The sequence below is a fragment of the Microtus oregoni genome, unplaced genomic scaffold, assembly GCF_018167655.1.
Source record: "Microtus oregoni isolate MIOR12 unplaced genomic scaffold, Mior012 000003F_ref0000135, whole genome shotgun sequence".
Lineage (NCBI taxonomy): Eukaryota > Metazoa > Chordata > Mammalia > Rodentia > Cricetidae > Microtus > Microtus oregoni.
Window position 1 is genome coordinate 9778666 of NW_024543062.1, and position 13835 is coordinate 9792500.

The following is a 13835-nucleotide window of genomic DNA, read 5'->3' on the forward strand; positions in this document are numbered from 1 at the left end:
CTGTCTCAAAAATAAAAAAAAAAAAAAAAAGAAAAAGCATTTTGGTTAGAGACTAGAACAGGCCTAGAGTACTTTCAATGTTCAAGGCTTCAGAAATGGGTGGAGGGGGTAAAGTTTACAAATTTGGGGGCTGTAGAACAGCAAAGATGACTCAGCAGTTAAGAGCACTTACTGCTCTTCCAAAGGGCTGAGTTTGATTCCCAGTACCAATACTGGATGGGTAGCAACTGCCTGTAACTCCAGTTCTGAGGGATCTGGCGCCCTCTTCTGGCCTCTAGAGACACTGCACTCCCATGTACATACCCACCCCACAGACATAATTTAACAAATACATACATTTTGGATGTATAACAAGACAGAAGCTTACCAAATTTTCTGCTGAAGAGGTAGTTCACCTGTTCTCGAAGCTGCTTAATTTTCTCAATGCCGGACAGTCTCTCTTTCTCATTATCTAAAAAAAATTTGGAGAAGCAAACCAGGCTCATTCATATGTTTTTTTTTTTCCCTCTAAGACATGTATTAGCAGAAATGCCTGTTGGCGCCGGGCGATGGTGGCGCACGCCTTTAATCCCAGCACTCGGGAGGCAGAGGCAGGCGGATCTCTGTGAGTTCGAGACCAGCCTGGTCTACAGAGCGAGTTCCAGGACAGGCACCAAAGCCACAGAGAAACCCTGTCTCGAAAAAAAAAAAAAAAAAAAAGAAATGTCTGTTGCCACTTTACCTGCTGTGGTGGTTTGAATAGGTATGGACCCCAGAGGCTCATGTGTTTGAATGCTTGGCCCATAGGGAGTGGCACTATTAGGAGGTGTGGCCTTGTTGGAGGAAGTGTGTCTCTGTGGGGGCGGGCTTTGAGATCTCATGTGCTCAAATTATGCCTAGTGTGGTACACAGTCTCCTTCTGCTGCCTGTGGATCAAGATGTAGAACTCTCAGCGACTTCTCCAGCACCACATCGGCCTGCACCCCGCCATGACGATAATGGATTAAACCTCTAAAACTGTAAGCCAGCCCCAATTAAGTCTTCCTCTATAAGAGTTGCCGTGGTCATGGTGTCTCTTCACAGCGACAGAAACCCTAACGAAGACACCCAAATCACCTGAGCACAAAAACTAAGCGTTTGGGAAATCCACAAAATGGAAGCCATTACAGATGATCATTTTCCGAATGACAACCCTATAAAAATATACCCCATATCACTTTAAAAAATTTATTTGTATTTATGTGTATGCCACATGCATGCAAGAGCCCTTTGATGAGGATAGGGGATCCCCTGGAGCAGATGTGGGATGGGAAACAAACCCAGGTCCTCTGCAAGAACAGTAATCCATCCCTCTCAGCCTTGGGCCATCTCATGCTACGTTTAGGAGCCTTCAATGCTGCATGAGACCACTGCCCTCAATCCCGCGGCACAGATCTCAGACCATGCAACACGACAACAAAAGAATAAACGATGCTGGGACTGACTAGAAGGGGATATTTTCAGTACTTCAAAATCTACTTTTTTAATTAAAGTTTTGTGGGTTTTTCTTTTTCAGAGAGAGTTTTTCTTTGTAGCCTTCGCTATCCTGGAACTCACCCTATAGACCAGGTTGGTCTTGTATTCGAGATCTGCATGCCTCTGCTTTCTGAGTGCTGGGATTAAAGGTATGCCCCACCATGCCTGGCTCTTATTTTAAACAAAAAAAAATTTTAAATTGGTGTGGTAAACATACCTTTAATCTTAGCACTTGGAAGGCAGAAACAGGCAGATCTTTGTGATCTTGAGGCCAGCCTGGTCTACAGAGTTCCAGAACAGTCAGGGCTACATAGAGAAACCCTATCTCGAAAAACCAGAACATAGCTGGGCAGTGGTGGCGCACACCTTTAATCCCAGCACTTGCAAGGCAGAGGCAGGCGGATCTCTATGAGTTCAAGGTAAGCCTGATCTACAAGAGCTAGTTCCAGGGTGAAAAAGAAAAGACAGCCATGCAGTGGTGGTGCGTGCCTTTAATCCCAGCACTTGGGAGGCAGAGGCAGGTGGATCTCTGTGAGTTCAAGCCCAGTCTGGTCTAAAGATATGTAGAGCCAGTGCCAGGGGAGGCTCCAAAGCTACACAAAAAAGGAAAGAAAGAGCCGGGCAGTGGTGGCGCACACCTTTAATCCCAACACTCGGGAGACAGAGGCAGGCAGATCTCTGTGAGTTTGAGGCCAGCCTGGTCTACAAGAGCTAGTTCCAGGACAGGAACCAAAAGCTACGGAGAAACCCTGTAGGGAAAATCAAAAAAAAAAGAAAATAAGAAAAAAAGAAAAACCAGAACATAAATAAAAATAAAAAATTAATTTTAAAAGGTGGTGGGTGGGAGTGGCAAGGGAGAAGACTTATCAGCTAGAACACTGTTGCTCTTGCAGAGGACCTGGCTTCTTTCCCAGCACCCACCTGGTGGTCACAACCATTCCTACCCTCATCTGAACTCCACGGGCAGCAAGCATGCACGTGGTACACATGCATACACACAGGTGAAACTCATACATGGAAAACAAATAAAGACACATCAAAAATAAATAGAATCTTTATGTCAGGTGTGGTGGCACGTGCCTTTATTCCCAAAAGTCAGGAGGCAGAGGCAGGTGGAGCACTGTGAGTTCAAAACAGCCTGAGTCTTGAGACCCTGTCTCAAAAAGAAAAAAAAAAAGAGTTCAAGGCCACCCTAGTCTATACAGTGAGCTCCAGAATAGCCAGGGACACACAACACAGCCTGTCTCCAAAAATAAATAAATACATACATAAACAAAATACTCAAAACTTCTCATTTGAACTATTTCGGGGGTATCATGTGGAGAGCAGGGGATCCCTCCTTCTACCATGTGGGTCCTGGGAGGAACTTAGATGGTTATTAGTCCATCTAAGTACTTCTACCTGCTGAGCAATCTCATCAGCCCTAATTTTACTTCTGAGTAACTAAAACAGTTGTGTGGCTCAAAAGTCAAGAAGTATAAAACTGTGTATTAAAACAATTCTGGGAATGGGGCTGGAGATGGCTCAGGGGTTAAGGGTGCTCACTGCTCTTGCAGAGGATCCAGGTTTAGTTTCCAGCACCCACATGGTGGCTGGTAGCCTCCTGTGACTCCAATTCCTGGGGATCCGACATCCTCATCCAACCTCCATGGGCTCTTACATACATGCGATACACACACACATACTCAGGCCCACACACTACACACACACACACACACACACACACACACACACACATACACACACAGAATAAATTAAATGTAACTAGATACTGCCCCCACCCCCAGCTCAGTTTCCTACTTTGGAGTAACCATGTAACTAGACTGTTTACCGAGGTCCCAGACAGAGCTTATATACATGTGGAGAAAAGATGATTTAAATGACCAGAAGCCAGTTCTGACTGCCTGGGAGCATGAAGCTGACTGTAGGAACGGATTTTGAACCTGGGCTTGGCTGATGTGAGTCTGAGATTTGGTGTGTGGCACCTGCAGAGTACTAGAGGCTCACCAATTCTCACTCTTTAGTTACGGTAAACCAGTAGGAAACGCAGCACCGTTGAGACTAACACACGTTAGAAAACTGCAAAGACAAAAATGACGACTGTAACACAGGGCTCGGTGGTTAAATAGCATTTGCTGGGTTCAGTTCCCAGCACCCATACAAGACAGCTCACAACTGCCTGCAATTCCAGCTTTATGAGATCCAAGGCCCTCTACTGGCCTCCACAGGCACTGCACTCACATGGCTCACACACACACACACACACACACACACACACAATTAAATGAAAACAATCTTACAAAAAGAAAAATATTTAATCCTAGAACTTGGGAGGCAGAGGCAGGTGAATCTCTGAGTTTGAAGCCAGCCTGGTTTACAAAGCGAGTTCCAGAACAGCCAGAGCTGTTACACAGAGAATCCTGGTCTCAAAACCAGAAAAGAAAAGAAATACGATACAAATGATGAGAGTAAATGACTGTCCTACCTGGAACTGTCACCTGTACAATCCTAAGATCTTCAACGCCCGCTGCAGAGTTTACAGTGTTGGACAGATTTGCGTTCCCTTAAGAGAGAAGAGTTAGGATGAACAGAGGACCAGCAAGTCTCTAAAAACTACCCGTTCTTGGATGAGAAGTACAGACTGGATGTTTTATACTCCAGAACAGTGAGCAGCAGGGTGGGGCGGTAGAGGGATGGCTGACCCCCGAAGGTCTCAGAGGGTGCTTCCAGGGGTTTAGCTGAGGGAAGTTCCACCCTGATATTGAGGCTCCATGGGCTAGGGGCTCAGACTGAATCAAAAGGAGAAAGCGAGCTGAGCACCAGCATCCGTCTCTCTCTGCTTCCTGACTGTGGATGCCATGTGACCAGGTGCCTGAGGCTCTGGCTGTTGTGCCTTCTGTACCATGAAAAACTGTATCCCCTCGAACTGTGAGTTACAAGACACGCTTCCGCCTTTAAATTGTTGGTTTTCTTAGAAAGAATCTGTTTATTTATGTGTATGAGCGTGCGTCTATGCTGGGATTTGTTTATTTATGTGTATGAGTGTGTGTCTATGCTAGCATCTGTTTATTTAAGTGTATGAGTGTGCGTCTATGCTGGGATCTGTTTATGTGTATGAGCGTGCGTCTATGATCTATGCTGGGATCTGTTTATTTATGTACATAAGCATGTGTCTATGCTGGGATCTGTTTATGTGTATGAGCGTGTGTCTATGCTGGGATCTGTTTATGTGTATGAGCGTGTGTCTATGCTGGGATCTGTTTATGTGCATAAGTGTGCATCTATGCTGGGATCTGTTTATGTGCATGAGCGTGTGTCTATGATCTATGCTGGGATCTGTTTATGTGCATGAGCGTGCGTCTATTCTGGGATCTGTTTATTTATGTGTATGAGCATGTGTCTATGCTGGGATCTGTTTATGTGCGTGAGTGTGCGTCTATGCTGAGATCTGTTTATGTGCGCGAGCGTGCGTCTATGCTGGGATCTGTTTATGTGCGTGAGCGTGCGTCTATGCTGGGATCTGTTTATGTGCATGAGCATGTGTCTATGCTGGAATTTGTGCAGGTGAATACAGTAGAGGTCAAAGAGGGCATCAGAGCCCTGAAGCTGGACTTACAGGCAGTTGTGAGCCACTGGACATGGGTGCTGGGAACCAAACTCAGGTCCTCAGGAGTTAGCACACTCCTAAGCCATCTCTGCAGTCCCTTTAGGCAGGCATTCTGTTGCAGCATTGTGACAGTACTAGCATGCCAGGTGAGTGGCAGGGACTGGCACTGCACTGTGCAGCTTAACGGGATGACCAGGAGAGAGGGGCTTTATCTTCCTCTCACCTCACGCTCCCGCCACTCCACCTGCATTTACTTATTTTGTGCATCAAAATGAACAGCTTTAAAGATCTGAAAACACTACATCTGTGGAAATATACATGACCGCAGAAAAAGACACGACATTATTTAACTTGACTCCTGAATCGCCTTCCTTGGCAAACCGACATTTCGGGAGGGGAATTAACCTTTCTTCCTGTCTCCGCACAGCTGACTTGGAAGGACCCTTGCTTTCTCTGCATGTGCTGTTCTTAGGCTGGGAGAATATATTTTCTTCATTTTTAGAGGTACCCTGCGAAAACTGAGGCCCCACTGCTTAAGGCTTCCTTTGACTGAGAGAACACTGTTCCTTTCCTGTGTTCCAGCTCCGCAATCAGAGCTGGTGTGGAAAGAGCCCCAGAAAAGCCACATGAGCAAGTTTCTCCAGCACCACAGCCCTGTCCAGGACGTTCTGAGCGAGTGCCAGGCTAGCCCCCTTCTGCTTGATGCCACACATGGTGACATCTTCAGAAATGACTGATTCTTGAGGCTCACCCCTTAAGGAGACAGCTGTCATCACTGCATTTTTTATTCTTGTTGCAAAGGTCAAACTACCAGGGCCAAGGGCTCCAGCCGCTCTTGCTAGTTTTTCACAAATGGAGGGTGAGGACACCACACAGTGACCCCCACAAGCCAAGCCCACAAGCGTTAATTCTAACTATTAATCATTCATATCTGGGGGTCAGAGATGGCGCAGTGGGTAAAAGTACTTTTTCTGCAAGGCTGGTGACCCGAGTCCGATCCCCAGAACCCACATAAAAGTGGAGAAGAGAAGTAGCTCCACAGTTGTCCCCTGACCGCCACATGCACTGTGGCATGGGATCTGTCTCGGCTAATTTTCTGTTGTTGTGATGAGACGCTGTTGCCAAGGTAACTTATAGAAGAAAGAGTTTATTGAGCTTATGGTTTCAGAGGGTTAGAATCCATGACCATGACAGGGAGTGTGGCAGCAGGCAGGCATGGTGCTGGAGCTGGAGCTCACGTCTTGATCCACAAGCACGAGGCAGAAAGAATTGGAATGGTGTGGACTTTTGAAACCTCAGAGCTCACCCCCAGGGCCACACCTCCACCACCAAGGCCACACCTCCTAAACCTTCCTAAACAGTTCCACCAACTGGGGACCAAGTATTCAAACACATGAGCCTCATTTAAACCATAACAGCACCCAACACACACAGGAATGTGAGCACACACTCTGGCTTCAGTCACCATCCTACACAAATCATTTCAGAAACAGCGAAAGCCACTCTGACCATGTGACAATCACAAGTGCTTTTGGGGACTCACCTTCCATTTTCACATCGGCCTTAGGATCCTCATTTGTTTCTGAAGAGACCAGTGGAGTGGACTCTTGAAAAGAAAAGGTCTAAAATGACATTCATTATTAAGTAATCTCAGGTTCCAACAGTTTACTGTTCCCATCCCACCCCTCCCCCAAATCTGTCCTCAACCCTGGGGTTCTGTTTTGTTTTAAAGCAAGGACTCACTCAGCAGCTCAGCTGGCTTCATTCTAGAATTTATAAAAATATTTGCTTTATGTGTATGAGTGTTCGCTTGCATGCTTCTATGTACATATGTGTGCAATTCAGGCAGAGGTCAGAAGATGTCAGGTCTCCTAGAACTGAAATCACAGCTGTAAGCAGTGGTGAGCGTGCTGGGAACTGAACCAGATCCTCTGGGAGATCAGCAAGGGTTGTAATTGCTGAGCCATCTCTCCAGCCTCTAGCCTTGACATTTTTTTAAATTATGTTTTGTACATACTAAACACACAGTGAATTTTAATTTTGTCAGAGGTAATCATTAGGCACTGATGGTCAATCTCTGGACAGGGGACTTGGCTCGGTTAGTAGAGAGCTTGCCTGCCATGCACCAAACCCTGTGTTCCATTGCTCGAAGTGCACAAGGATCAGAAGTTGAAGGTCATCCTTAGTGACACAAGGAAGTCTGTGGCTAGTCTAGGCTACATCAGACCTGGTCTCCACAAAAGTAAACATCATGAATTCATATGGGATTCCCCTATTAAGGATGAGGGGAGACAGAAACTCCCACAGATTACTAAACAATATCAAACTCTTCACATCCACGGACGGACACAGAGTATTATCAAACAATACAGAGCTGCTCACATCCACAGACATTATCCTCGACTTAGTACGACAGGATTTCATGAGGGCTGGAGAGATGGCTCAGAGGTTAAGAGCATTGCCTGCTCTTCCAAAGGTCCTGAGTTCAATTCCCAGCAACCACATGGTGGCTCACAACCATCTGTAAAGAGGTCTGGTGCCCTCTTCTGGCCTGCAGGCATACACACAGACAGAATATTGTATACATTATTGCCGGGCGGTGGTGGCGCACGCCTTTAATCCCAGCATTTGGGAGGCAGAGGCAGGCGGATCTCTGTGAGTTCGAGACCAGCCTGGTCTACAAGAGCTAGTTCCAGGACAGGCTCCAAAACCACAGAGAAACCCTGTCTCGAAAAACCAAAAAAAAAAAAAAAAAAAAAAAAGACAGGATTTCACACCGTCACAGTGCTTCTTAATTTTGTTATGGATTACTTTAGGGTGGGGAGGGGCTGACTGAGAGATGACGCTGTTGTTGTTTTTTATTTTATTTTTGTTTGTTTTTATTATCTATCTACTATCTATCTATCTATATTTATTTGTTGGGGGGCAGGGTTTCTCTGTAGAGCCCTGGTTATTCTGGAACTCACTTTGTAGACCACACTGGCCTAGAACTCACATAGATTCCCCTCCCAAAGGTTGTGTAGCGCCCTCTTGCCCCCTACTGAGATGACAGCCAGAGATACACAGAGGAACCCTGTCTCGGGGAACAAAAACAGGAAAAGAAGCAGGGCGATGGTGGCGCACACCTTTAATCCCAGCACTCAGGAGGCAGAGGCAGGCGGATCTCTGTGAGTTCGAGACCAGCCTGGTCTACAAGAGCTAGTTCCAGGACAGGCTCCAAAACCACAGAGAAACCCTGTCTCGAGGAGAAAAAAAAAAAAAACAGGAAAAGAAAGACCACGTGTGGCTTTCGAACCCTCCTCCCAGACTCAGAGGTGGACAGGACTGATGCAGGGTTGAGGCCAGCGGCTACATGGTGAGCTCTAACCTGGGCTATCTAGAGCCTCAGTCAACACACAAAGGCCTAGTGCTGTAGTAAGGCCGCAGGTGGCACTGGTTCCCACTTACAGACCGGGCACTGGAAGAGCACTCAGCCCTTACTGCTGCTTCCTAGGACAGGCGTGCCAGGAAGCCACTTTCTTTATTTCTCACATGGTTAAGGGAGGAGATGCTTTGTTCGCTAACCTGCAGACGGCAACTCCATCCCTCTGACTTCACTGCTGGTGGAAGAACGCTTGTTTCCTGAAGGGAGAAGAAGAAACCTACAGTTCAGTGAGAAATGCAGCTCCTTCAGACATCGCTGGGCCGTGGAGACTGCAAAGACGGCTCAGCAGGTAAAGGCGCTTGCAGCCAAACCTGACAACCTGAGTTTGATTCCCGGGACCTGTGTTATGAAAGAGGGAGCTGACTCCTGAAAACTGACCTCTGATCTCCGCTCAAGCACGATGGCACTTCCCTCTTTTCCCCGCCAATAAATAAATAAAAATGTGATATAACATTTAGAACAAAACACAGAAGTCGCTGAATGCAAGGGAAACATTTCAAAGACTGGGGTGCGCTCGGCAGGCAGAGGGCTTCCTAGTGTGCAGAAGTCCTGTGTCCACCCCAGCACCACAGGAAACTTGGAGCGGTGCCCACCAATAATCCCAGGACTCAGGAGGTAGAGACAGGAGGATCAGGAGTTTAATATCATCCTCTGGGGGGGCTGGAGAGATGGCTCAGAGGTTGGGAGCACTGGTTGCTCTTCCGGAGGTCCTGAGTTCGATTCCCAGCAACCACATGGTGGCTCACAACCATCCGCAAGGAGATCTGGTGCCCTCTTCTGGGCTGCAGGGATACATGCTGGCAGAACACCGCATACATAATAAATAAATAAATAAATAAATCATCCTCTAGGACACAGTAAGTTTGGGGCCAACCTGGGCTACGTGAGACCCTATCTCAAACAAACAAAACAAAATACAATAAAAAGGAGGAGTTACAGAAGCCTGGGTGACCCCAAAACAATTACATCACTACCAAAACCCTATTTTTTTCTATCTTAAAAATTATTTTGAAAAAAAAAATATTTTGGGGGCTGGAGAGATGGCTCAGAGGTTAAGAGCCCAGGCTGCTCTTCCAGAGGTCCTGCGTTCAATTCCCAGCACCCACATAGTGGCCTACAACCATATATAATGAAGTCTGGTGCCCTCTTCTGGTTTGCAGGCAGAACACCGTACACACAAACAAACAAACACATGAACACATCTTTAAAACATGTATTTTTATGAGGGATGGTGGTGATGGTGGATTCCTTTAATCCCAGCACTCAGGAAGCAGAAGCAGGTGGATCTCTGTGAGTTCGAGCCAGAATGGTCTACAGAGAGAGTTCCAGGTTGGCCAGGGTTATACACAGAGAAATCCTGTCTCAGAAAACCAATCATCATCATCATCATCTAAAGTATTTTACATTAATTTATCTATTATGTGTATGCGAACGTGTAGGAGTGCAAGCCATAGTGCATGCCTGAAGGTCAGAGGTCAACTTGTAGGTTTGGTTCTCTGCTTAGAACACATGGGTGCACGCAGGCTGGGCAGCAGGCACTTTACCCACGGATGCTCTATTTTTGTTGTTGCTGTTATGGAAAACTGTTTATTTTTGAAACTATCTTAATTTAGAAATGGAAAACATCTTAGGAGGAGGGCAGGAGAGGACGCAAGGCCTACAGGCAAATCTGCACGTCACGGGCTTCTCACGCCTCACCTGCTCACTAGTTTCCATATGAGGATGCACTCAGCCACCCACAACAGGGTTAGTTATAGGCGTGTGTACCAGTGTCACAAGGAAGCCAGTGAATCTCATTACAGAAAATCCTATTGCTGTGCCCACAGCAATCTTCTGGAATTATTTATTATACACCACGTTAAACCCCACCTAAAGTCTATGGGGCTTTGTCTGCAAGCACATCTGTAGAGCAGAAAAGGGCATCAGAGCCCATAGGACCACGGTTACAGACGACCGTGAACACAGTGCTCAGTGCCTTTAACTGCGGAGCCATCTCCAGCCCCTGGAATTCTTTCCTGTGAGGTTTGGTGTATCCTTTAACCTTTACAAACTGCTACCTTGCTCAGTGAGTTGCACTATCTGATCAATCCATGATTGCACACAGGATTTTGAGAAGCTTCTCTTAAATTTTTGTTGTTGCTGCTTTGTTTTTCAAGACAGGATTTCTCTGTGTAGCCCTGGCTGTCCTGGGACCAGGCTGGCCTTGAACTCAGATCCACCTGCCTCTTCCTTCCAAGCACTAGGATTACAGGTGTGAGCCACCACTGTCCCTTTTCTTATTTTTTTAAATATTTATTTATTTATTATGTATACAATATTCTGTCTGTGTGTATGTCTGCAGGCCAGAAGAGGGCACCAGACCTCATTACAGATGGTTGTGAGCCACCATGTGGTTGCTGGGAATTGAACTCAGGACCTTTGGAAGAGCAAGCAATGCTCTTAACCACTGAGCCATCTCTCCAGCCCCCCCCCTTTTCTTATTTTTTTAAAAATTATTTATGTATTGGGGTTTTGCCTGCATGTATGTCTATGTGAGGGTGTCAGCTCTCCTGAAGTGGAGTTACAGATAGTTGTGAGCTGTCACGTGGGGCCTGGGAATTAAACTCAGTTCCTCTGGAAGAGCAGCCAATGAGAATTCTTAGGCACTGGCCGGGCAGTGGTGGTGGTGCACGCCTTTAATCCCAGAACTTGGGAGGCAGAGGCAGGTGGATCTCTGTGAGTTCGAGACCAGCCTGGTCTATAAGAGCTAATTTCAGGACAGGCTCCAAAACCACAGAGAAACCCTGTTTCGAAAAACCAAAAAAAAAAAAAAAAGAATTCTTAGGCACTGAGTCATCTCTCAAGCCTGATTTTCTTCATTTTTGAGATAGGGTCTCATGTAGTGTAGACTCGAACTTGCTATCTAGTCATCTAGTCAAGGATAACCTTAAGGGGGGTTGGAGAGATGGCTTACTGGCTGCTCTTCCAGAGGATCTGAGTTCAATTCCCAGCACCCACATCATGGCTCACAACCACCTGTAATGAGATCTGGCGCCCTCTTCTAGCCTGCAGGTATACATGCAGTGTACTCGTACATAAAATATAAATAACTTAAAAAAAAATAACCTTGAACTTGTGATTCTCCTACCTTCACCTTCTGAGAGCTGGGATTATAGGTGTGCCCCACAAATGCTCCACTGGATCGAAGATAAATTCAATCCATCCAATAATTAAAAAGACAATTTTTGTTAGTATAGGTCAACACACATACATCTGTGTTCCTCTTTTTGTGGTGTGGTATATTCCCATGTATGTGGGTGTATGTGGCATATTCACACATGTGTGTGGGTGTGGGTGGTATATTTACACACGTGTGTGGTATATTCATATGTGGGTGGGTGTGGTCTATTTACATGTGTATTTGGGTGGGTGTGATAGATTCACACATGTGTGGATGTGTGTGGTATATTCACACGTGTGTGGTATATTCACATGTGTGAGGGGTGTGGTATATTCATACACATGTGTGGGTGTGTGTGGTCTATTCACATCTGTACATGGATGTGTGTGGTATATTCACACATGTGTAGGTGTTTGTGTGTGTGTGGTATAGTCACATGTGTGTGAGCACAGGTGTGCGTGTGCACGCACAGAGGATGGAGGAGGATATCCGGTGTCCTGCTCTATCAATCTCTACCTTATCCCCTTGAGAAGGGGCTAGGTCAGTAAGCCTAGGGATCTTCCTGTCTCTGCTCCCCCCAGTGCTGATGTCATAAGCACCTGTGGCCACACCACGCTTTTTGCATGGGTGCCGGGGATCTGAGCTCAGGTCCTCGTGTGGCACAGCAAGTGGTCTTGCCCACTAAGCCATCTTCCTGTCCCCTCTGTTCCTCTTTATGACCTCTCGGGTGAGTGGGGTCCACCATTTCGGTCGTGAAGAGCCCGGGACAGCGTTACCTTGCACGTCACACTGGTAGTAGTTAGGATCCTCTGACTCTGTCTTCACTAAAACGGCTGCTGCCTTCGGTGAAGTTCCTGGGAGAACAAGAGGCCACAGTGAGGGCTCAGGTAACCACACCAACTAATGAAACACCTGGTTTGGTGGGAATGCTGGCACAAGCCTGCCATCCCAGCTCTCGGGAGGTAGAGGCAGAGGCAGGAGAATCAGAAGTTTAAGATCCTCTTTGGAAGCAGGGTACTATGGCACACACCTCTAATTCCAGCATTCCAGAGGCTGAGGCAGGCCGATCTCTATGAGTTCAAGGCCAGGCTCATCTCAATGACAAGTTCCAGGCCAGCAAGGGTCTGGTCCTAAGGACTTAGTCTTAAAAATAGAATCCTCTTTGGCTAAGAGTAAATTGAAGGTTAGTCTGAAGGGGCGTGCCTCCCTGACCTGAAGACTTCCCAGTAGACTCCACCTGCAAAGGCCCCACCATCTCCTTGTGCATCCGCGGGGAACCTTGTGAGAACATGCAGGACCAAACTCTATCAATAGATCCGGAAAAAGGAGAAACAAAGCCAAGAGGAAGAAATGAGCCAGTGTCACACCAGAAGAGGGCACTGGATCCCAGGGACCCAATGTTATAGAACATTGTGACTCATCATGTGGGTGCTGGGAACTGAACTCAGGACCTCTGGAAGAGCAGCTGGCGCTCTTAACTGAGCCATCCCTCTAGTCCCATAATCCCATATTTTAAGCTTGTACTATATAGCAAGACTTTGTCTCAGAAAAAATTCCAAATCTGACAGAATCCAAAACTGAAGATGCTTTTGGAGCCAAACTTTATTTATTTTATTTAATTCTTTTCTACTGGATTTATTTTATTTCAGTTCCTCTGGAACTGGAGTTATATATGGGTGTGAGCCACCATTTGGGTGTTGGGAACCAAACCCAGGTTCCCTGAAGAACAGGAAGTGTTTCTAACGGCTGAGCCAGCTTTCCTGACCTTGACTCATGTACTTTTCAATGAATGTAGTGTGTGCATGTGTGTGCGTGTGCCGTGCAGTGTGGTGTGTGTGCATGTGTATGCGTGTGCCGTGGAGTGTGGTGTGTGCATGTGTGTGCGTGTGCCATGCAGTGTGGTGTGTGCATGTGTGTGCGTGTGCCGTGCAGTGTGGTGTGTGCATGTGTGTGCGTGTGCCGTGCAGTGTGGTGTGTGTGCATGTGTATGCGTGTGCCGTGGAGTGTGGTGTGTGCATGTGTATGCGTGTGCCGTGGAGTGTGGTGTGTGCATGTGTATGTGTGTGCCGTGGAGTGTGGTGTGTGCATGTGTGTGCGTGTGCCGTGGAGTGTGGTGTGTGCATGTGTGTGCGTGTGCCATGCAGTATGGT

The 13835-nt window shown here is 46.8% G+C and overlaps 1 protein-coding gene across 2 annotated transcripts in view; it reads right to left on the bottom strand.

The window, feature by feature from the left end:
• Window positions 1–13835, bottom strand: part of Gtf2ird2b (GTF2I repeat domain containing 2B) — a 37317-nt gene that overhangs the window by 4965 nt on the left and 18517 nt on the right. The window contains exons 9-13 of one of the 2 annotated variants that reach the window (XM_041649158.1): window positions 12462–12539; window positions 8666–8722; window positions 6645–6707; window positions 3980–4057; window positions 368–451 (exon numbers count right to left, since the gene is read on the bottom strand). In XM_041649158.1, the coding sequence (XP_041505092.1) occupies window positions 368–451; window positions 3980–4057; window positions 6645–6707; window positions 8666–8722; window positions 12462–12539 (360 nt within the window). The remainder of the gene's footprint in view (window positions 1–367; window positions 452–3979; window positions 4058–6644; window positions 6708–8665; window positions 8723–12461; window positions 12540–13835) is intronic. The other variant, XM_041649160.1, reaches the window with a different exon arrangement.